The following is a 23635-nucleotide window of genomic DNA, read 5'->3' as shown; positions in this document are numbered from 1 at the left end:
TACTAAGCTATTGGGAGTGACACGTGTTATTGTGAGTCAACCATAAAAGATAGACATAGGCTGTCATTTGATATTTTTTGTATAATTTTAAGGAGAACATTTCCGTAATACATGATTTCTGTGTAGCTTTAACCATTAAGGCTAAACACGCGACGGAAGCTCAAAATATGGGGTAACTTTCCCGTTTTTCAGACATTTCCCTTCAGTGCTCTGCTCCTATGGACTTTAGCGTGATGAAAGTATACTATAACCAGCTCAGGAGTATGAAAAATAATTGTACCAAGTTTCGTTAAAATCCGTCGAGTAGTTTTTGATTCTATAACGGTTATATGGACAGACAGACAGACAGACAAAAATTTTACTGATTGCATTTTTGCCATCAGTATCGACCCCTGATCACCCCCTGATAGTTATTTTGTAAAAATATTTCATGTACAGAATTGACTTCACTACAGATTTATTATAAATATAGAAATAGATAATAATAAGTGTTATTTAAAAGTCTGATAAAAAAATCCACTTAAATTTAAATTTTTACTTACATTTGGCTTTAGTTACAAATAAAGCTTATAAACTTATAATGAGTATGTCCATTATTACACAGAATTAACTTCTAAAAATAATACGTACATAAAACAATTGAAGATATGAATCCTCTTTTTTTTGTTTGACCTATTGAAGCTTGTTCGATATTGAAACATTGCGAGGAAACCTGCATGGCCAATGAAAATCAGCCACATGGAAACAGCTTGTTGCAATAAGTTCAAAAACATATCTTCAAAATGTGAGGAGGACTTAGTAGCCAGTAGGATTATGTAATCCTGGTATGTAATCCTCCTATGTTCTACTACTACGTTAGTGGGATTATCGTTTTTGCTTGTCTATTTTTGCTATCTATTTAAGTATATATTATATATCATTTATATTCAGAGGCGTATTAGCAAATATGTCTATTGACAGAACAAAGCTGTCTATGATAAAGATCATTCACGACGAAACGACATGTTTGTTTTTAACGAATTAAAAATCAGAGAACACTACACGGAAACATATTTCACCTTTGAAATATTGCAGCCTTCGGCTATTGCTAGGCTAGTCTATTTAGAAATCTGATGTTAAGTAAATATACTTATCTAATATATCTAAAATCTAATAAGATTTAGAATTATAATACCAAAACAGTTAGAGAAGATTATAATTGAATGTATTATAATATATATCTTATTGCAAAAATGACCTAGACATATTATAAAAGTTACTTAAAAACGGTAAAAAAATATCAATGAAATAAAAGAGCATATAACATCAAAACAAATTTTATTTTATCATACACTTATTAATATAAAATAAATTATTTATACATTTAATTAATCTACATAGATTTCAAATAATCTCAGTCGTTAGCATTCGAGGATTCTGACCGTAAGTCGCGAGTTCAATGACTTACTTATCAATAGTTTCAGCTTACAATTCAACTTTTCCCCTTTTCAATAACGAAATCATCGCGAGGAAAGCTGTCTCCGAAAAAATTAAAGACTTTTTTCGCCAGTCTGCAGAGAAATGGAAGGAATAGTCTCCGTTCCAAATCCTTCGAGATTTATTCCTATAATCTATGTACTAGTAATAATAATCTTATAAATCATTGTATTTATATGATGGTATTTTAATGAAGTTGAAATTAACTCTTCTTGTTCGAACGATTTCACGATAATTTAGCGCTGATAACTTCGGCGTTCTGGTCTTCTCTGGACTTTGAAAATCAACGTGGAAAAGACCAAACTTGACTCTGAAAGAAAAAAATGAATAAATATATAATAAATAGTAAATTTTACTGATGTCCGGGCTTTGAGCGTGGTGCACTGTTTAATTATGTTTAATATGGCTGTGTTCCAATTTGAAAAGTAAGCGAGCCAGTGTAATTGGCGTCAGAAGGGATAACTTATATTTCATTGTAAGATTTTTTTTTATTGCATAATGAACTAGCGTTTAGGGGAGAAGATAACCATTCCATCAGATGCTTCATTCAACACCTAAAACCTCTGACATGACGAACTATCAAAAACTGATATTTTTTTTAAATCGGACCAGTATTTCCTACCAGTACTTCAACTACACAAAAATAACTCTTTACCTTCATAAAAAATATTTACTATCAAACTGAACTTAACCGGATGTAAGCAATTATGTATGAATAGCAATGATCGATCGTGAGTCACGGTAATATTGTAATTGTTACATACATAAAAACATTAGAAGTCAATTAATGTAATAATTACCATAATTTATATCAATAATTCGTTTCCGCGATCAAATATTATCGTTACATTAAAAAAAAACATCGTTTGAATTATTTTGAAAAAGGAATGAAAATTAAAAACTAAGTATGTATTTTTTTAATATTTATAAATTTAAACTTAATACAATTAGGTGAAGGTTTTTTTTATAAAAAAATCCATGGGAATTTTCTATGAACTAAGGCACATTACATATAGTTTCTATACTCATCTCAGATCCTATACTCATCTTTTTACTGTTGTATAAAGAAAATTAATTTTTATGCATATTCTAGCATAACTACAACATGGACTTACAAAATTATCTAATGTGCGAAAGAAGTTATATATAGATGGTGTTGTATAAGCAAATAATTTCAAAATGACCAACAAATTGTTAGAATCATATATAGTGTTCTTCTAGTTATTAACAGAATTTTAATACTGACTTTGATTATTCTGCTATTAAGTAATGTACAACTTTTTTAGGCCAAACTAGTCCCATATACATTGGCGTCGTAAGCAGTTATAATTATTTCGTGTTATCCTATGGGCTACCAACCTTGGTAGTTACTCTGACTCACTCACCCTTCAAACCGGAAAACAATAATGTTAAGTATTGCTGCTTAGCGATAGAATATATGATGAGTGGGTGGTACCCACGCAGACAGGCTTGCACAAAGCCTTACCACCAAGTATTGTATTTAAAGCAAAATATCATTACTGGCAGGTTTAAATTTTTTACGTTGTTAATGTATATCAAATTTCATTAATAAAACCACTTACTTGTATCCATCTGTCCATTCAAAATCGTCCATTAGTGTCCATGCAAAATAACCCGCAACGTTGCACCCATCTTCATGCATTGCTAATAGAAGCTGATACAGATATTTGTTATAGTACGACACTCGTACGAAATCTGTCAAACCACCGAAGTCTGATACACCATTTTCAGTTACTATTATTGGTATTTTGGTTCCGTAGCTTTTCGTGATCCAGTTTAAGAGTTTTCGAAAACCAGGAGGATAGACCTAAAACAAAATAATAATGTTATATTATTCAAAAATTAAATGGAAACAAATTCAATTGTTTATATGAAACAATCTTAGTAGTCACGAGGATTTTACAATTCCTTACATGATAGAGAATCTTTATACTCATACTAGTATTATTAATTTGTATAATTTTACTAAGGCCACAAAATGAATAGCATTTAACATTTGAATTAACTACCAATGGGTTGTTAAAATATATCGAAAGTACCTAATATATATAATCTTTTTATAATTCTCTATGTGTGAAAAAAAATTAAATATATTTAAGGTCGACGCTGGATTCGTCTCAATGAAAAAAAAAAAAACATTTTTATTACTTGCCGTGAGCAAATCTAGATTGTAATACTAGTATGTTCTAGTGAGTGAGTGTTGTGTAAAAAGTAAATGATTCGAGAAACACAGCGAAGTTGGTAGAATATCGAGAACCTTCAGAATTTTAAAGATATATTTAATAATCTATTTATCTTCGAGCCTCATTATGTTGAAATCGGAAAAACAGGTATTCGTTACATTATATATTAAAGTTAAACGTTAAATTATAGTAACCAACAAATCTGATGGCCGCGTCACGATAAATGTGTACGAATACAATTATTTTAGCATTGAAATTACATTACAGACATAAAATGTATTCACAATTAAAAGCTTAATTACTATCGAGCAAAAAAAAAAAAGACGCGTGTACATACCATGTACTTGAAGTCACTTATTAAAAAAAAACAAGTAATAAACATGCATGTACTCGTCTGTTTAAAAAATTCAAAGCGCGAGCATATCTTGCGCAATGGAAGTATCGTACAATATTCGTTTTTTTCATACTTGCATACGGTATCCTCATTTTAATAATAAATTGTTTTTAGTCGATATACCTATGTCGAATTAATTACACATGATAATTTATATTATATTCTATACATATTTGCTTTAAAAAAAATGAACATAAAAAATAAAAAAGTACTTCTTAATAACTCGACTTATAAAAATTATAGTTAAAGGGAAGAGTTATAAAGGATAAAAGCACTCGTATTAATATTTCTCCATTGAAAACTTTTGACAGCACCAAATGCAACTCTATGGATAACTGAGACAAATAAAATTATAAAAAATTACCGCAGTTGAAGTTGTAATGAAGCATATAAAAAAATATGTAACTATTGTATTTTTATATACTTTTTACCGTTTTTTAAAACTGTTTTTGTCTTGCATTTTTTATTGCAGTATGTTTTATTTATTACATAGTATGTATGTATTGAGCATTAAATTCCATCTGGTTGTTGCAATCAAAATCTAAATACATTCCACAAAAGGGGCTTGAGTATGAAATTTTCTAGAAAGTTATAAGAAACCATTAATTATATTCAAAGAATCAACAGGTTATGTATGTTTATTTCGTTGATTTACACAATTTTATGAGTAGATTGTAATTTTCAAGGTGTTGTTTACGAAAAGAAACAAAATTCATAACAAGTTTTATCTTAGTGTTAAAGTATATTTTACGTAATTTTACTGAATTTATTACTTCCGAATTATAATAAAATAATGTCGATAAAAAAAGAGGAAGTTATTACCTTCAATAGTCAGTTTAGTTAATTTTTTATATACATTATCATACAAGTTAATGATAATTTTTTTAATAGTAACACGATTAAACTATACTTGTTTAATTTTTTTTTTCTTATAAATTCCTTGTCCTATTTATTTCATGCTAATTTAAAATTTCAATATATCAATACCTACTAAGATTCTTAATTACGCCATTGACATTTTCAAAATTTAATTATTTGTCGATTGAAACGATTTTATTGGTATTCGATAAAATAACAACCTTCGTGATGGCTTAAATTAATTTCTTAAAATTACTGGGAATGTTATTTTTGGATCAGTTTTGTTTTGTAAATCAGATTAATTATTTTGCGATTTGGTTCAGTCCATTTATTCTAATATCTAGTTAGATAGGCTTTTGATAGATGATAAAAACACTATTTAAGTAGGTCGAAATGGCAATAGGTTAGGGAAACGATGAAATTCACGTGTGCTGCTTAAACTTTGAAGAAAAAATAAGTTACGTAGATCAATAGGATCAATAGGTGAGCCATTAGTTATTAATGATCTGAATGTCGGATAAAAAGAAAGACGAAAAGCGAAACATGCAACTGAAATGAGAATGTTGATAGTGTAAGCGACTTTAATTTAATCTTTTAAACTATTGTATTCAATTTATTTCTTCATTTTTTATCAACAATAAAAGATTATTGACTGCCGCTAATTATATTTTGTGGATGGCAACAAAAATGTGTGCGGTGATCTGATTCATTCGCCTATGGATCAATATGGATAAGTAAAGTTACAAGAATGTATAAAATAAGGAATGACTATATCAGAGAAACTTTAAAAGTGGATTATTAATATTAGTGTGCTTTGCTACAATAAAGAAAGATAAACAAAGTTGTATGATTCTTGTCCAATGGAAATATTTATAAATAATAGAACATAATAGATGAAAACGTTTGTTAACGGAAACATAAAATGAAATCATATTTTCTTCAAGTATGAATATACTTTACAATATTTAATTAAATAGCGGGACCGAACACTCCCCATCCTCTTTCGGATATTCTATCTATTGTACCAAGAATGCCACTTCTTGATGAGCGAGAACCTTTAGTGTATTTTAAGCAAAGGTAAGTGTAATTTATGGCTATATTAATACTTCATTAGAGACTAAGACTATATACGATAGGATGCTGAAGATTTGATAGAGGATAATATTTAATCTCATAATAATTAATATTGGAGAAATTAAATCTTAATTAAATAAAATGCCCTATTTACGTGTTTTGTCAATAGTAGAAAAAATAAAGGTAATTACATAATCATTAATTATAAGTTAGGATAAGTGTTTACTGTTATGTTTTTATCGTATGAAATTTTATAATCACTATATTTATGTCTTAACCTTTTAGTGATTGAGTTAAATCTAACTAAATTTTACACTAGACCTAGTTTAGATGAAATTGAAGAAACACTTGTAATTAGTGGTAAGATCTAAATCTTAATAAAATGCTTTTTAGGAAGATTCTTACAATTTTAACCCGTCTCTATTATAAAAATAAACTTTAGTTAATTTATAATTATTATATTAAGAAGTCATACCGATAGCCACTCTGCTCCTGGAATGGGCCAATTAGGATTTTGCTCTATTTTCACACCCGTGTCGTGATCTGTTGAAGGTATCTTCCAAGTGGGCTCCATTGTAGAAGGGGACATTAGGTACGAAGTGTAATGGTTGAGGCCGAAGAAATCTGATGAACCGCGTACCATTTCGACCTGAAACGTTAACATTTTATAAATAAAATACATTCGCTTCGATTTGTAAATTATAGTATTTATGTGCTTTTTTAATTCTAATAACATATACGGTTTTTAATATAAATTATAACTTATAAAATATGAGACAAGATCACATACATTATCTACTCAAAACCAATGTAAGTAGCTAAATCACTTGTGTTATGGAAATATGAAGAAACGACGGTACCACAAACACTCAGACACAAGACAATATAGAAAACTAATTAATCTACATCGACTCGGCCAGGGATCGAACCTCGGAGTGGCGTACCCATGAAAACCGGTGTACACACAACTCGATCATGGTGGTCGTCATTTCATATTAAGTGTACTTATATATACATATACGACGTATATATGTATACATACGTCGTCATATTAAGTAAAAAAAAAATAAAAAAAAAATCATTATGATTTTAATGCATCACAATTGCTGTCTAATAGCTGGATTTATACATGAACATGCAGTGAGGTAACGCAGTGAAATAATCTTCAAAACTTTGCACAGCAATGGGACGTTTATGTTGCGATATTAGTAATCTTTGTTATAATAACATGTATTATTTAAATTAAGATGAATTGTATTATCATTAAAGGTTAGTGTATTATAGTACTTACTTCTTCTGGAGTGAAATTTGGCAAACGTGATCTTGGATAACCTTGGTGTTGACTCATATTATCTATCCTTTCACGAACCATTGGCGGATAATCTCCCTCCTCAGAATATATCGGATGAGCGTATAACCCTAACTGTAAAAATAAAGTATATTAAAAATCCTACATAAAACAAAAAAATATATATTTTAAAAAAATACTAACATGCATTTGTAGATACCGTTCAGCGGCCTCATGGTCCTCTTTTTTGTTACTGTCCTTTGGTTCCGCCCAAAACGCATCTAAGGTTATACCTATTTTACCTGCGAATTAGTAATTCCATTATTAACTTTTCTACAGTTCGCTATTTAAAGTAATAAATAACAATGAACAGGTTTTTTTAATAATCTAACCCATTAACATTTAATCCCCAGCTGTCACCATTATAAATAAGTGGAATTTCCATATTAGTGACATACAGTTTTTATTAAATTTCCAAGAAAATTCAATAATATTTTCCTTTACCGCAAATCGTAAGAAAATATAGAATTAAATTTTATTTAGTAGTATATTTTCCTGGTAATACGATAAAATAACAACAACTAAATAATTATTTTCGACACTCAATTATTAATTACGTAACATTTTATAATTGTGAAGTAAAAATGAGCTTTGTTTAAAAATACATATAAAGGAAAGTCCGTAATGAAAACCTTTTTGTTTCGGTCGAAACTCTTTATCATACAAATGATAAACTCGCGCGTGTCCCAACAGCATGTAATGCGCACATAAATATTCGCCAATTCCGTGCGCTTGTAATACGGGCACGAAATAGTTACCGCCATAACCCTGGAAAAAAGAACGAATTTATTGAAGGTAGATAAAACAAGAGCAAAATAAATACAAAAACCAACTACGAGTACTTTTCGTCAATGCATATAAAACATGCCTTTAATAATTTAAGAAAGCGATCTATAATAATTATTATAAATAGCTGGTAGACGTACTATTAAACAACAACAACAATAAGACAACCTTTTATATGTATATTGGCATGATTCTGTATAGCGTGATTTGTGCATATATGAACAAGGTATTCTCGGGAGCCCCATTTAAAGTATATGTGTTGGTGGATATGTGTTGGTGGAATTCGTCTTAAGTTTCATTATAAGGTACACTAAGTATCGGATTGAAAACTAAAATTAGACGTTGTTTAACTGAGCACGAAAGTAATGAAATACGTATATAGTTATAGGCATTACAGTTTACTTGTCTGCTATTGAAGTAAAACTCTAATATTCTCGCCTAAAGGATTATTTTATCTCGAGAAACGGAAATTTATATTTATACCAAAACATTCAAAATTATCTTAAACATTTATCGTGATAACTTTCATAAAATATTGTAAGTAAAGTGCTTACATTTAAGCAATGTTGATGTAGTTCGTTCATAGTTGTCCAAACTTTGACTAAGTCTCCAAACAACATGAAGGCTACTTTTGCATAATCTTCAAAATAATCCACCATTTTCGGATTAGTCCATCCGCCTAAATCCATCAGAGGTGTAGGTAAATCCCAGTGAAAAAGTGTGACGACAGGAGTTATTTTCGCTTTCAACAACCCTTCGAATAGCTTGCGATAGTACTTGACACCCGCCTTATTTATGTAGTTGTCTGTTCCGTGAGGCAACAATCTGTTTGGAATTAAGACAAATAAATTATTACGACAACTGTTACCAATTACAAGAAATCTTGGAATTAATTCAATATGAATTTACGCAAGTGAACTGTATAATTTAAGCAGTATTTAAAGTTATGTTTAAATACCACATAACCTTAAATTTAATGTAGAATATAAGTTTAAAGTAATTGATTTTATTTCTTCATAAAATGTTTCCAATAAACATAATAGTTATTCGTTTAACCTTATTTAGAACAGGGTCTTAGGTACATAAAAATATTTGATAGATTTTTTGGGACAGTCTAACGCCAACCCTACTCGGGAATCCTTTTGCTGGTTGATTAGTTACCCAGCTACTACACAGGTAGTAAAGGCAGTTGAATGCTTGATTAATGAACGTGCTTCACAAAATATCCCAAAATTGGCTTTTACGTTACTGTTAAGAACTCTATAATTCTATTCTTTTTTTAAATATGTTCGACAAAATCAAAATTAACCCGCAGTATAAATTTTCCACCTAAAATGTACCATTTATTAATTTAATTTATTATGATAATGTGTACAAAATTGTAATCACAAAATTGTCTTTGAATTGTAAGACTATTATACGAGAGCAGGTTTTACGGAATGCAGGAAAAACAAGATCTTAAATGTTTAAACATTTGTGTTCCTATAACAATTACTCTCATAATATTTTACATTGTATTTTTGAACTTTTAGAATATAGATACATGTTTTTATAATTATGTATATAAGAAAATAAGATTATTTAAATTATAATCGTCACACTCATTTGGACTATTGGTGTAAAATACGTGATTAGAAAAATTAATTTAAAAAGTAACTTAATTTTTTTAATACTCATAAAAGGAATGAAACCATTATTTCTAATTAAATATTCATGTTCAAATCTCAATTTCATTTCGAAGCAAATACTGTGATGAATACTCAACATCGGAAAGAGGATATTTGAAGATATTACTATGCGGGCTGAGTATCCGGAAAAGCAAGTTACATTTACAAATTCAAGAAGTCCTGTACTGTAAATAGAAAAGTCTTTTACTCACTATTGTGTACCTTAAAAGTGGAAACCATTGTATTCAATGTTACAAATAATGTCGGAGCGACCTGGTTTTAGACTGGGCTGGATATTATTTTTTTGCAAAAGTTTGATTGTTATATTTAGATGAAACTAAAAGTGGTATTCGAAAACTTGAATAATACGCTAGTTTATTAAAATCTATGACATTGAAATTTATTTATCGTATTGTATATGCAAGCTGTGACGAATTACATATCGAACAATTGTGGTAACTCTAGTATTACTACATACTGAGTTATTAATTCTGAGCTAATATACACATGGTGTGATGACGTAATTGATATTATTGATAATTGAAAAATGATTACCTTGGCCATGACAATGAGATTCTGTAATATTTGACGCCAAGACTTTGTACCATTATTATATCTTGTTTATATTTATGATAAGAATCAGCGGCCACGTCTCCATTGGATTGGTCTGCCGTGTAATGTGGATGCTTGTGTAAGTAGGTATCCCACATACTTTCTCCTTTGCCTAAAACAAATGTTTTTAAAATGAATATACACATCGTAACAAAATATTTAAAATTTCTTGAAAAAAACTATTCATATATTTATTTACCTGTAAAAGATACAAACATAATACATTTCAATATACTCCAAAGAGAAAAAAAATATATGAAAGAGATGTGAGCGTAAAATACATGCTTATCCCAAAGGGGAAAAAGTCATTCTTATTTCTATAAGAGGACTCCTCAAGACGACACGTACAATCATACAAAATCGAAATTACAATCAGATATATTCTATACACATAAGTCCCATAGACAGATTCAAATATAATATCTTTATCGTAACTAGAATAATAGCATTGGTTTAAAAAAACAGATTGGCTAGTGAGAAAATAATTTTTTGCTCATAATTTCGACTGAACGAAATTGAAATAAATAAAAATCCAGTCTGTAACTGTTAATTACATTAATATGGTCATAAAATAGGAGTCTAAAACGTTCAATTTTAATTTCACTGCGGCTAGTTAAGTTTAAATGACCTCAAAGTTGGACAACTCTGAGGATCTTAATATGCAAAGTTTAAGCTTGGCACTACTAATAGTTTTCGACATTTAGTTAAAACTCGTTGTTACGAGGAACAAATTTGAATATTTTTAATTACATTATTAATAACATTATCAGTGACAATTACGCACTCAAAATCTGGAGTTATATAATATACATAACTCGTTATATACTTACATTAAATAGAAGCATGCGGTGGAAAAAATATAATTATTTTACTAAGGAAAATTACTAAGCGACCACTAATTAATCCATTAATATTCATGTTACATATTTTTCTTCATAATTTTTAAGACGAAATATTTTTATATGGAATTTTTATTTGAATGTAAGCATATCCTGTTTGACATAAAGAGAAAAACAATACTTGTTATCGTTATTTTTGCTTAGAGTGTCGTTCTTTATCCAAGAAAGCATAAATCCTTTCAATCTAGGAATACATTTTCCTGTTTTTTTCACACCTTTTGAAAGATATCGTGGAGATTATTTTCTATTTTATGTATGTAATAAGGTTCGATTTATTTGTTAGTTTAGTTTTTCAATTTATTGAATAACATTATAAACCTTATGCTATTTAGAAGTTTTTGTGAAGGGGAAAGCATTTTAAAATGTCTAGAAAAAAAATACCAAAGTTGCATAGAAAAACCTCAAAGCCTATATATGTATAATAAGTAATTAGAGTACTAAAAAAAGCTGTATAAATACAGAACCGTCATTACTCATATGACTAGACTTAATACAGCTGAATACATTATTATTATTTTAAAATAGAGTGTTGTATTTTGGTTGGAAGATTTATTATTCTTACGTAATTGCAAATTGAATTATTACTGAGAAAACTGCAAATGATATGTGACTTTTATATTTTCCTTATCACATCTTAAGACATACCACAATATTATGATAATTGTAATAAATTTATTTTTTTGAGCTATGATAGACAATCACACGTAAATGAATTCCGAAAGAGTTTATGTAACAATTTATAAATTAACTTTTGAATAAATTATGACCTTTGTAGGCGGAAGGTTTCATATGATCCGGTTTCCAAAGATATATCATAAGGTACAAGCCACTAAAAATATAAAATACTTTTACTTATTTTGTTTTAGTATTTTTAAATCATATGAAATAATCATATTATTTTAGGAGTTTCTGATGTAACAATTAGTCAAGTCGTTTTGTGAAATGCTGTATAATTGAACAAGTATTTGAACTTAAATGGCCTTGTTATTCGCTAGTACAAGTCCTGTAACCTGCAAAGGGAGGCCAGTACTAAACGTTTGAATTATCCGATAGCAATTGAATTTCATTATGTTACAATATTTATTAGCCTAGCCAGTTAGTCCAGTTGTTAGTACACGTGATACATAGAAAAATATTGCGGATTCGAACCAGGGAAAGCACTAAATATATTTTTTTTATATGCTTGTGTTTATATTAATCTTTTTCTTGGCGGAGTAAAAAAGCATGTATAATTTGCATATGTCAAATGCATTGTTATTTTGAGTCAGTGTTATCAGTTCTCCGGAGTTTATTTACAATTTTTAGCGAGATAATGTAAATTAATTTCGACCCGATTATCACAAGTCAAAATAATTTACCTATTCTTAGGCAGCTTCAACTTATGTTACGATATTAATAATAATGTTTGTAAATGCGAAATGAGAATATAAGTTTAATAAAGAATAACCGACTATTGTATTATTGAACCTTCAGTTTCTCGAACTGTAGGACAAATCGAGATTATAAAACGTTTAAGAACTCACCATCTTCGTTCCAAGCACCTTCTATTTGATATGCAGCCGTCGCGACTCCAAACATAAAATCGTCTGGAAACGTGTAGTTGCTCAGCCCATTACCGTTCACAAACGTGTTCACTCCTTTTGTTAAACACAAAAGGCTGAAAAAAAAAACTTTTTACAGAACAAATAATAATAGGATCGTGTAAGCATACGAGAGAACAAATATTTTTAATATATATCCGTAAGAATAAATGCTATCTCAAAGTAATTAGAACTTCCAAGCTCTATATACATTTAGCACTGTGGAATATGCAAATACCATTCCTATTATTATTATCGTCATAAAATTTTATATAAATATATAGTTTATATCAAAGAAGCGCAAAAAACGTGAAAAGCACTTAACACGATATATACATTCATACAAGAAAATAAAATGGGTGTTAGAAAATCTTACTAATTATTTAATAATTACATAATATCAAATGATATAAATACCCCTTATCGTATAAATGTGTCGCGGATTAAAATATATCCGCAAACAAGTTGGCGAGGTAAAATTAACATTAACAAGATTAATAACTAGCACAATGGAGGCTTCTAAGATAAACGCGATTAATTATATTTGTATTTATGCTCTGTAATATATTAAACACATACTTGATGTACTCTGTCACTTTAATGATAACACACAATGCCTACATGAAAAATGTAACTTAGTAATCAACAATAAATAAAAAATAAAATATTGCACTTGACACAATTTTTTCACCAAAAAAAAATAATCAATTAATGATTACTAGTACGATAAATAAACATTACAAAATAAGCACCTGAAGCACGCTAGTATAACGGCTTTGTGGGCGACTCTACTCGGGCTCTGCATTTTGTTAACTAAAATAAGATCTGCCGCTGTCAATAAGAGAACTTTGTAGTTATAACCTTTACCGCGGAACAACCTTCTACTTAGGGTTTCCCATAGTGATATAACGCACGACATGTGCGATATACTTCCTAATTAGAAAGCGTTTGATTTATTTGAAGTGTACTGTTACTTCCTTCCGGGCGGTGGTGCTATGCTTTGTTATGCTTGTATTTATTAATCATTCGTATGTGTCAATGCGAATTATTTATCTGCAGTTATTTAAACTGCTTGTTAAGGTTTTACCTTGCAATCTTAATATGAAATCGTAAAATAGAAAAAATGATAAAGATTTGCTTGAAGTTTTATTGATCATGTATCTTTCAAATTATTTATTACATAAAAATATAGTTATTATAAAATAATTGTTGGATTGCTGCATTTATCAATAATATATAATTTATTTGATGAATATTATAATATGTCAAGCAGTCCTATTTAATTGTATTCATCGATGAATTAACAATTACAACAATTGAATAAATGTTTGATAAGCCTTTATTAACGATACCGTTATATTAGAATACAAATTATTCACAAAATTTTCATAAATATATCTATTTCAATGGTATAATGTTGTATAAAGTAAAAACATTTTGTAGCTATAGTACTAGAATTATTTTTTGTTTATTTATATTTTTTTTAATTTTATTTTACGCTTTAAGTGCTGTTACATTTTTCCAGCATTCGAAGAAGGATCCAACATACCTAGATGTTGGATTTCGACTATGTCGGACGATCTTGAAGGTATGTGCGTTCTGAGGTCATCACCCCATGGTATAGGAGTCGTCTCGCCACATACCACCAGCTCCAAATCTTTTACAATCAAAATTTCCATCGTGCCAGAGTCGTCAAGCCGTTAGTTTAAGGTCATTATTCATATTTTGTAATAAAAATATTCTGATGCAATAATTTATTACTTATTGCATAATAGGTAGTGCATATTAATTAGGTATTTTTGGTTTGGGTGCTGTGTTTGTGGCATTGATTAATAAGTCAATGTGATAGAAGTGATACATTGTACTCGCATATATTATAATATGATACACAAATGAATGAGTTTTCGTTTTGATAATATGCCAGATTAGACGCTGAACCAAAATACAGTGTATTTTATACTCATAAAAGCGTCGCTTCCGCCGTATGAGTTTCGCAACGCTACTACATCATAGCCGCACGAGTTAAATCAGATTAGATTAGAAGAGAAAAAATGTGCATTTTATTAATCTACAAACAATGGTAAGAAAATTTGAGAAATGTAGATGAAACTGGGGAATAATTTGACGCTAATTTAAAAGAATTAAGATGTTAAAAAATTATCATAAAAATGTAGCTGTTGATGTGACATGACTTTGACCGTCGTTCATAATAAATTGCGTTACACGGCTGTGCGGCTTGGAGATGGTTTTTATTCAAATACATAAGCTTGGTATTTGACGCAGTGTACATGAAACTGGATCCTAGTTTGGATGCAGAAGTTTTCTTCATATAAATAGTTAACAATGTCTACTAATAAATAATTGAAAATATTCTCTATACTCGATTAGACCTTTTTAAAACGTCATTTTTAACCGACTTCAAAAAAAGGAGGAGGTTCTCAATTCGTCGGGGCCTTTTTTTTTTTTTTATTTTTTATGTATGTTACCGAATTACTCGAAGATGGCTGGGCCGATTTTGACAATTCTTTTTTTGTTTGAAAGGGCATGTTTTACAGGTGGTCCCATTGTTAGGAGATCAGGATCTGATGATGGGATCCTGGAGAAATCGAGGGAACTCCTCAAATTTTATAGGCACACCTATAGTGATTTCGGTTTTATTCAAAGTGCCATGGTCATATGCTCACGAAAAGTGACATTTGATGAAGTGGAAGTATGATGAAGACCACAACTGGTAATCAGAACCTATTAGTAAGTAACTACTTTACGGGTTTAGTTCTATTTCTTTAAGATAGTCGTCAAGCAATTGATGTTAGTAAACATGCCTATGATGAAATCTAGCTGATGGTGGACTACCAGGAGAACTCCTCAATGATTAACGCCATTGCATCGGGAAAAATGGTATTGTCTAATTAGCAATGAGCAGTTAACATTAGGCTATTGTAACTTAGGTAATGCTTAATTTGAGTTGCAGTCCACATCGTATTGAAACGGCGTTGAGTTATGTTCAGAGTCGAAAACCAAATAATGGGATTCTTTATGAACAACTATTATATATAAGAATAAGAATGTTTACCAATTGTAATTATAAATAACATAACAACACTGAAAAGCAGTAAATAATTTTTTATAAATAAAAAAAAACCGTCTTCAAAAATGAACTAAAAAGAAAAAAATAATCGGTTACATCCGTATCCAATTTACGATTTTTTAATCACCTTTTGAAGTCGGTGCCAACAAAGTAAATAAATTCCTATATTGAAATCATTTAATTTGTATCGATAGTAAGGTTTGTCTAATGGTGTCATCTATACAATAAATAGATTTAGTTTTTGTATGTATGTATTATGTATTATGTACCTATATTAGCAATGATGGCACCGACTTTGAGAGGTGATTAAAAAATCGTAAATTGGATACGGATGTAACTGATTATTTTTTTCTTTTTAGTTCATTTTTGAAGGCGGTTTTTTTTTATTTATAAAAATTTTTATGGTTATATTAAATAGGACATCTAACAAGGAATTATAATTCATCTCATGCTCGGCGGTGAAGGAAAACATCGTGAGGGACCTGCATGTGTCTAATTTCATCGATATTCTGCCCCATGTGCATTCCACCAACCCGCGTTGGAACAGCGTGGTAGAATATCCAAATCCTCTCCTTAGTGTAAGAGGAGGCCTTAGTCGGGTAATTTACAGGCTGTTACTTTACTCTTTTTATACTTTAATAACATTCGTATATATGTTAATGATGTAATTAATTTTAAAACCCCTATTGTTAAATGTAAAAAAAAAACGTAAATTAACTTGTAATTAACTTTTACGATTAGACAATATTGATTTTAGGGTTCTGTATTTTTAGCATATTTGACTATTCAATAGAGTTGTCTTTTAATGACAAATCCCTCATATGTCATAAACATAATAGGTACTGTAAAATATCGATAAGATTTCCAAGCAAAAACAAGTAAAGACTTTAATTGCCAATGTAAGGTGTTGCATGTGAATATTAAAAAAACATTACAACTACAGTGTAAAAAATAATAACGATTTAAGTTTAGATAACAATATTTGCACACATTTTATATATAACTAGTAACTCGCCTCAGATTATCATGGGTTCAATTAATACGATACGATATTCAATAAAACTGAGGAAGAATTTTGCTTTCTAACAGTGAAAAATTATAGGAATGAATAATTAGTTTCGAAGAAGAAACAAATTTTACCTCTTTATAAAATTAGTATAGATAAGTAACGCTGTCTTAATCAAAATTGAGAGTAAGTTCTGTCAAGTGCTACTAACTCACGAATCTAATTCATTGAATATTCAAATCAACTCTATAATCTCCTTAGAGACAAGAATCATACAAATATGAGTTGTTTCATTTCAATATTTATATAATTTTTGGAAATGTCGTTTAGTGATAAAGCGAAGACGAGTTGATGCTATTAGTAGCATTGTTTAAATTATCAGCCATGCCTTATTATCTCCTTCATATATTATAATACTGTGGAACCAAGATGCAAGCCTGAAACTAGAACGACGCAGCTTGTATGTAGTATTTAAAGTTTTAAATACTTTATTTATGTAGATTTTTACAAGTGCTTTCGAATCTATAAGTCTTTTTGCTTCATATTTGAATTCAATGTTTTTTAATAATCAACGGGTTTGAAGCGGCTAGAGTTACTCTTTTCATTAGTTCAGGTAACAAAGACCGCGTGAAATATTAAAATAAACCATAAATAACGCAATGGCGGAAAGGGCGTTTGTTTGTGACTCGCTCCCCTATGTATGTGAATAAATCAAAAGAAGGCGTTAACGTAATGATTTATATTAACTCTTTTTTGTGGACTTTTACGTAGATTTGCAAAAAACCATCGGCCATTAAATAATAATAATATAAAGTAAAAAATCCGCAATATTATTTTAATAAAATTCTGTATAATAAAAATACAATTAATTTATTTCGTTAGGTAAGTATAATTTAATTCAAAGCAATGATATTAACATTTCAAAACCATATTGAATATTGCATTGTTGTAAAACTGGTACGGTTTACACGTAGTGGGAATCGTAAACTTTAATTGTTAGAACTCCTTGGAGTCGCAGTACAAGTCACGGGTAAATACAAGAGTTGGTCGGGATATTCTATAGTCTAGTTATACTGTAAATCACACATTTAACGCATCTAGTATTCTCAAGTTTTGTAATAAAATAAAAACGGTATTTACGCGACAGAGTAAATCTTTTGGGTTCGACATTCACCATAATAAATTCAACATTCATATATTGAAAAAAAAAAAAAATGTATGTAAATAACTATACATTTATATGTATAGATTATATGATAAGAATATTATAATAGGTGCAGAAATTACTTGATGGTAAGACTTCGTGCACGCCCATTTGGATAGGATGCAACTTACAACCTATTTTAATACCAAATGCCAATACTCAGTATTGTTGTGTTCCAATTTGAAGGGTAACTATGAACACAATGCATTTGACATCTTTGTTTTCAAGTTTGGTGGTGTATCGACTATGTAAGGGATTAACAGTGTTTATATCTTCAAACAAAATTACTATATAAAGCGCCCCGACTCTGTCCGAGTGAAAAGAGATTTTTATTTATGTGCTTTTAGGTCGTATTTGAAACGTACCGGGTCCAATCTACGAGTATACAGGAACAACGAACTATCAAACGCAAAATTATCACACGTACGGCAGATTTATATATATAAATACACGAAGTTTTATTATTTAATGTACATTGATTCAATAAATCAAGGGAAGTTTCGTCCTGTATTTAAACGCTTTAAGGGATTAATTTTGAAAAAACCTTCCTTAATGCTTACCTACGTACCTAAAGGATTTCCTTTTCAAAATTTCATCCTCTTAAAACCACCGGTTTAGGCAGGTCATTGTACACCAGTAGTCATTTTAAATTTTGATTAAGTAGATAACTTTTTATGGTACGTTTATTTATCGTAATGAAGTACTACTTTTAATTATTAACAAAAAATAAAAATCAGTAAATTTTATTAAATAATAAAATAACATTTAATAATGCTTGAATAATAAAACAAGATGTTTTGAACTTTCAAGTTCATTTTAAAACACATAATACCTAATGATTATTTTCAACCGACTTCATAAAGGAGGAGGTTACCTCAAAACTTTTGGGTGGCCTGATTTTAATAATTTTTATTTGTTTGAAAGGTAGTGCTTTCCGTGGGGTCCCATTTTAAATTAATCTAGTTCTGATGATGGTATCCATACAAAAATTACATAAGTCTTAAATTTGCATTATGTATGTGCGTGATAAATAGGTGAGTAAATCAAAATCACGTTAACCAATTTTTGTAATAGTTTGGTAAGGTTCTGAGCATAGGATCCACGACAAAGTAATGGAACGGAAGGGAATGGAACAATTCTGAGGAGCACGTTAGCGAACTTACTCGGCCGAATCTTTTATTTATAGGTTATTTGGATATTTGAGTCACCTTCCGTAATGTGGTTATGTTCATGTAATTGTCATATTCGAATATTATAATCAACTAGCTACGCACCCCGGCTTCGCACGGGTGCAATGCTGATACTAAGTATACTACAGAATTTGATTATTTACGACATCACATTGCAAACTTCTAAAATTATCAGTGTTTCTTTACTATATTGTTCATGTATTTACACAAACATTCCCCCGGAATCACACTATCTATTAAAAAAAAAAGCATCAAACTCAGTTGCGTAGATTTAAAGATATAGCGACAGAGAAACTTTGTTTTACACTAAGTAGTGGTGGAACTCCTATACGACTCACAGTTAGGGTGCGATATGGGCCAGAATTTCTTACTATCTTTAATCAAAATTTGTGTATGTGATGTGATGTCACATGATGTACGACATTAGCTCTTTTGCAAGTTTTTTTTACTGAGGTCGATTACAGCTCTTTCGAGGGTTTTCTTGGATGACACCGGCTCCAAATATAACAATAACTATAACTACGTTATATAATTGTAAATCAACTTTTAAGTAGTCTAATATTTTTCATTTCATTTACTTAGGAGGACTCTAAAAATATGTTGAGTACGCAATTGTTTTTATAGCTTTTAATGTATATTCATTAGTTTTAAAATAGTGTTTTGTTTGAATTCGGTTTTTTGTTAAAATTTTTATTTAAATTTAAAAATTTTAGCGGTTATTTACACTGAGTTTGGTGGTTACTGTGTAACTTAATCATATACATATACTTATTTATTTTAAATCCTTGTATATAGTCGTACATAGATTTTTACGTAATGTCTGAGATTTATATATGTGTAATAAAATTTTATTAAGCTTGTCATTTTTTCTTCGAGTATTAAATTCTAAACAGAGATTTTTTATCCATAAATTTAAATCTTTTCTTGCACATTGTTTAAAAGCAAATTTTACATTATTAAGTTGATGGTTATCTCACACCTTCAAAAGTTATTCATTTGCAAATATTAAAAATCTGCTTTGTCTCGCCCATATTTCAAACCTGCAATCTTGTTTAAAATCAACGTAATATTTAGTTACGTCCATCCGAGATTACAACGAGCGTAATAAATATCACTCCACGTAAATAATATCACCGTATGTACTCACAAATAACAACTCCGTTAAGCTAATGAAAGTAATTAAAGGCGTAAGTATATATACATAGTACTATAGTTAGAATTTGGATGCTACCCAAATACATTTATCTGAAAGTTCCGATGACTCTCAGTAATATATTCACTGAAGGTTTATACCTAGAAGTTAAACTTAAATATTAATTAGTAAAAAATCAAAAACAATTATAATATTATTTATTATTGTATAAATGAATTTGTTAATTGTTCATAAAGGATACATGACAAAAACAAAAACAATATTTTACAATATTTATGAACAGAATTTATGTTAATTTCCCATTTGTCCATATATACGAACTGAATGATTTAATTTTTGAGTTGAAATCGTTACAGGTAAATGAAGTGGAAGAAATTTCATTAAATATCATTGAGCAGTATTTAGCGCATCACTTTAAAATTCATTTAATATAATCGCGCATATAATATAATCTGGATAAGCATTTGGAAATGAATTTTAGAGGTTCGGTTTCAATGCCTTCAGAACATTCTATTTTGTTAATGAAATTTACTTTTAAGCCTAATCTCTTAGCTACTATATTTCGATTTGAAGACCTAAGCTTAGATGGGCTGTCTTTGTGCTTAATCTCATTTATCGGACACTTCAAAATTTAATAAAAGAAGGTTTCACAAAGTGCTCTTTACGTTCAAGTTTAAGCGAATAAAAGGCTGATTATATAAACAAACATATAGATATATATGTAGTTTCGAAAGTGTTTAATAAAGTATCATAAAAATATTGCATTGTACTTACTACCAAATATTATGAGTTCAATCATTATCATTATCATCTAACTCGTGGTAGAAAAAAATATTAATAATTGACTTTATCATAGTATACTTGTTTATTTTAAGATTAAGGTTAATAAAAAATGTTTAAAAAAATACTGAATTTCAATTTGGGCAAGGATGCTGAACAAGTGATACCAAACGTATGTTACTGGTGAATTATTATTTAATGAACACAAAAAAAGCTTGCGGATTAAGTGAGTTGAATGTACGTGAATAATACAACCTTACATCATTTCAATATTAAATTTAAATCAAGTGTTATGAACATTATATATGAACAGTAAAAAAATAAAGATAAATGTTTTTCTGACATGTAAATATAACTTAACTTGTAAAAGTAATTAATAAACAGTTGTTTTATAAAATATAAAATTGTTTGGTGATATTTTAAAAGAGCTTATTCCACCACGACTTTTTAATGGGGAATGTGTATTACATGTTACAGAACAACTCATGCGGACGATTACATTTATCGACATCGCCTAACTTGAGATAAATAAAAAAATCTTTTAGGTACATCAAAACTCAGAAATACCTACTTGACTGAGTTTGAGCCTGAATTTTTCAATAGAATCCACGCGTTCAAACCACGGGACAATCTCAGATCTAGCATTATAAATTCTAATCTTGCACTTTGGTCAGGCAGCAGACACGAAGATGGGTAGGAATATTGTAGAGATTTGCATCTCCGGCAGAACTAAGTTATGATAATCCGACTATTAGTTACAGCTCCCAGCTAAGAATCTTTTAAATTTTATTGAAAGATTAAATTGCTTTCAGCTTATAAAATAAAATTTCGATAAAATAACCATTCGATTTTAATTGTTTTCAAATGTAAACTTTAATACTGACTTGTCACTAATCGTTAGTGATAAATAAGTAAAAATTACATGACTTATAAATTTAGTACCTAATATAGATTTCATCAGTTAGTATATAATATAGATTTCATTTTCTTTAACAAAAAAAACTTGGTACTAATTTTTAGAAAATTTTATATATTTTAAAAACGACTCAAAAGCATATCATCATTATCTTAATAGATTTTTTGGGTTTGGTTTTTATTCAGTAGGTTAATAAAATCACTATTTACAATCGTCGTCTTGTTATTTGTATAAGAACTATTATTTAGTACTGAGCAATACATTTTAACTTGACGGTTGCTCAATTATTGATGCAGGAATAGTTATTTCTAATAGCATACATATATGATACATGAAAACAATAAAATACTAATAGCGTATCTTTATATTTATCTTTTAAATATGAAGTACCTTGATAGCTTTATATTACAGTAAAATATTGTAGTACTACTGGTCTCTTAATGTTTTTTTCATTGTGACATTTAATTCAACAAGTTTTTATAAAATTATTATGTTTATTGTATCTATGTCCAGTATACAAGAATGTATTTTTCATTAATAATATATTATTACACTAATGACCTTACTGTTCATACCTAAATATTATCGCGTTATTGCTGTAACTGAAAAATAAAAACAAATGTTAACAAGTGGAACATAGGCACGATATTTTTTTATAATTACGTTATTCATCATGTTTATTTAATTAACAGTAATTTAACCTCACTAGTTCGTCAACTGACTTCCGACTATTTTTTATAATGAGATAGGAAGCGCAAAAAGGAACGCCGTTGTGTTTTTTAAAAATACCTGTACAACGTTACGCTGCTCTAATATATAAAATTGAGAGTGTATTAAGTGACAGATTGTTTTATTTTCTTAACCCACAAGTGTTAACACAAAGTAATAATCTATTAGCAATTAAAAAAAAAAAACAAGTTTTATTTCTTTCACTATGATTTCTAGCAGTTTAATTATTTTAGTCATCCTTCTCACATTTGCAGCGTTTAACGATTTTATACAATTTATTTTCAAATTTTATTAGATATCAATTATATTATCGTCGAAGAAACTCTTGCTCTTGAATATTCAGGTTCAGCATTATTATAATTACAATAATTCTTTTAAGCCGTTCAAGTTATTTATCGAATCTTATTTCTGATAAAATTTTAATACACATGGAATGAATCCTAGATTTTAATTAGACTAGAATGGTGGCAAACATACTAGCAGCATTTCCCCGTTGAATCGCAATTCCGATCCTCTGGGCTAAATACGAACCAGCCCTCCTGTCACCAGTGGAGGCAATAAGGCGAGGTGTTATACTTTTAACTTTCACTTATTAAATTAAAATCTTTTTGTACCACTACTCAAGGGGCTAAGTGACTTGACAGCAAATGACAGCAAAAAAATTGCCACAA

General features: G+C 29.3%; 1 protein-coding gene across 1 annotated transcript; it reads right to left on the bottom strand.

Annotated features, from left to right (window-relative positions):
- Window positions 1-1300: 1300 nt before the first annotated feature.
- Window positions 1301-13832, bottom strand: LOC124532406 (myrosinase 1-like). The gene is made up of 10 exons (XM_047107308.1): window positions 13651-13832; window positions 12842-12975; window positions 10363-10531; window positions 8695-8965; window positions 7987-8122; window positions 7499-7596; window positions 7298-7429; window positions 6482-6655; window positions 3060-3304; window positions 1301-1786 (listed from the first exon to the last, which is right to left on the bottom strand). Exons 1-10 carry the CDS (start codon window positions 13815-13817, stop codon window positions 1633-1635), a joined length of 1680 nt encoding a protein of 559 aa, XP_046963264.1. The 5' UTR covers window positions 13818-13832; the 3' UTR covers window positions 1301-1632.
- Window positions 13833-23635: the final 9803 nt, after the last annotated feature.

Source organism: Vanessa cardui, chromosome 9 (genome assembly GCF_905220365.1).
Source record: "Vanessa cardui chromosome 9, ilVanCard2.1, whole genome shotgun sequence".
NCBI lineage: Eukaryota > Metazoa > Arthropoda > Insecta > Lepidoptera > Nymphalidae > Vanessa > Vanessa cardui.
Note: the sequence above shows the minus strand (reverse complement) of the source record. Positions and strands in the feature narration are given on the sequence as shown.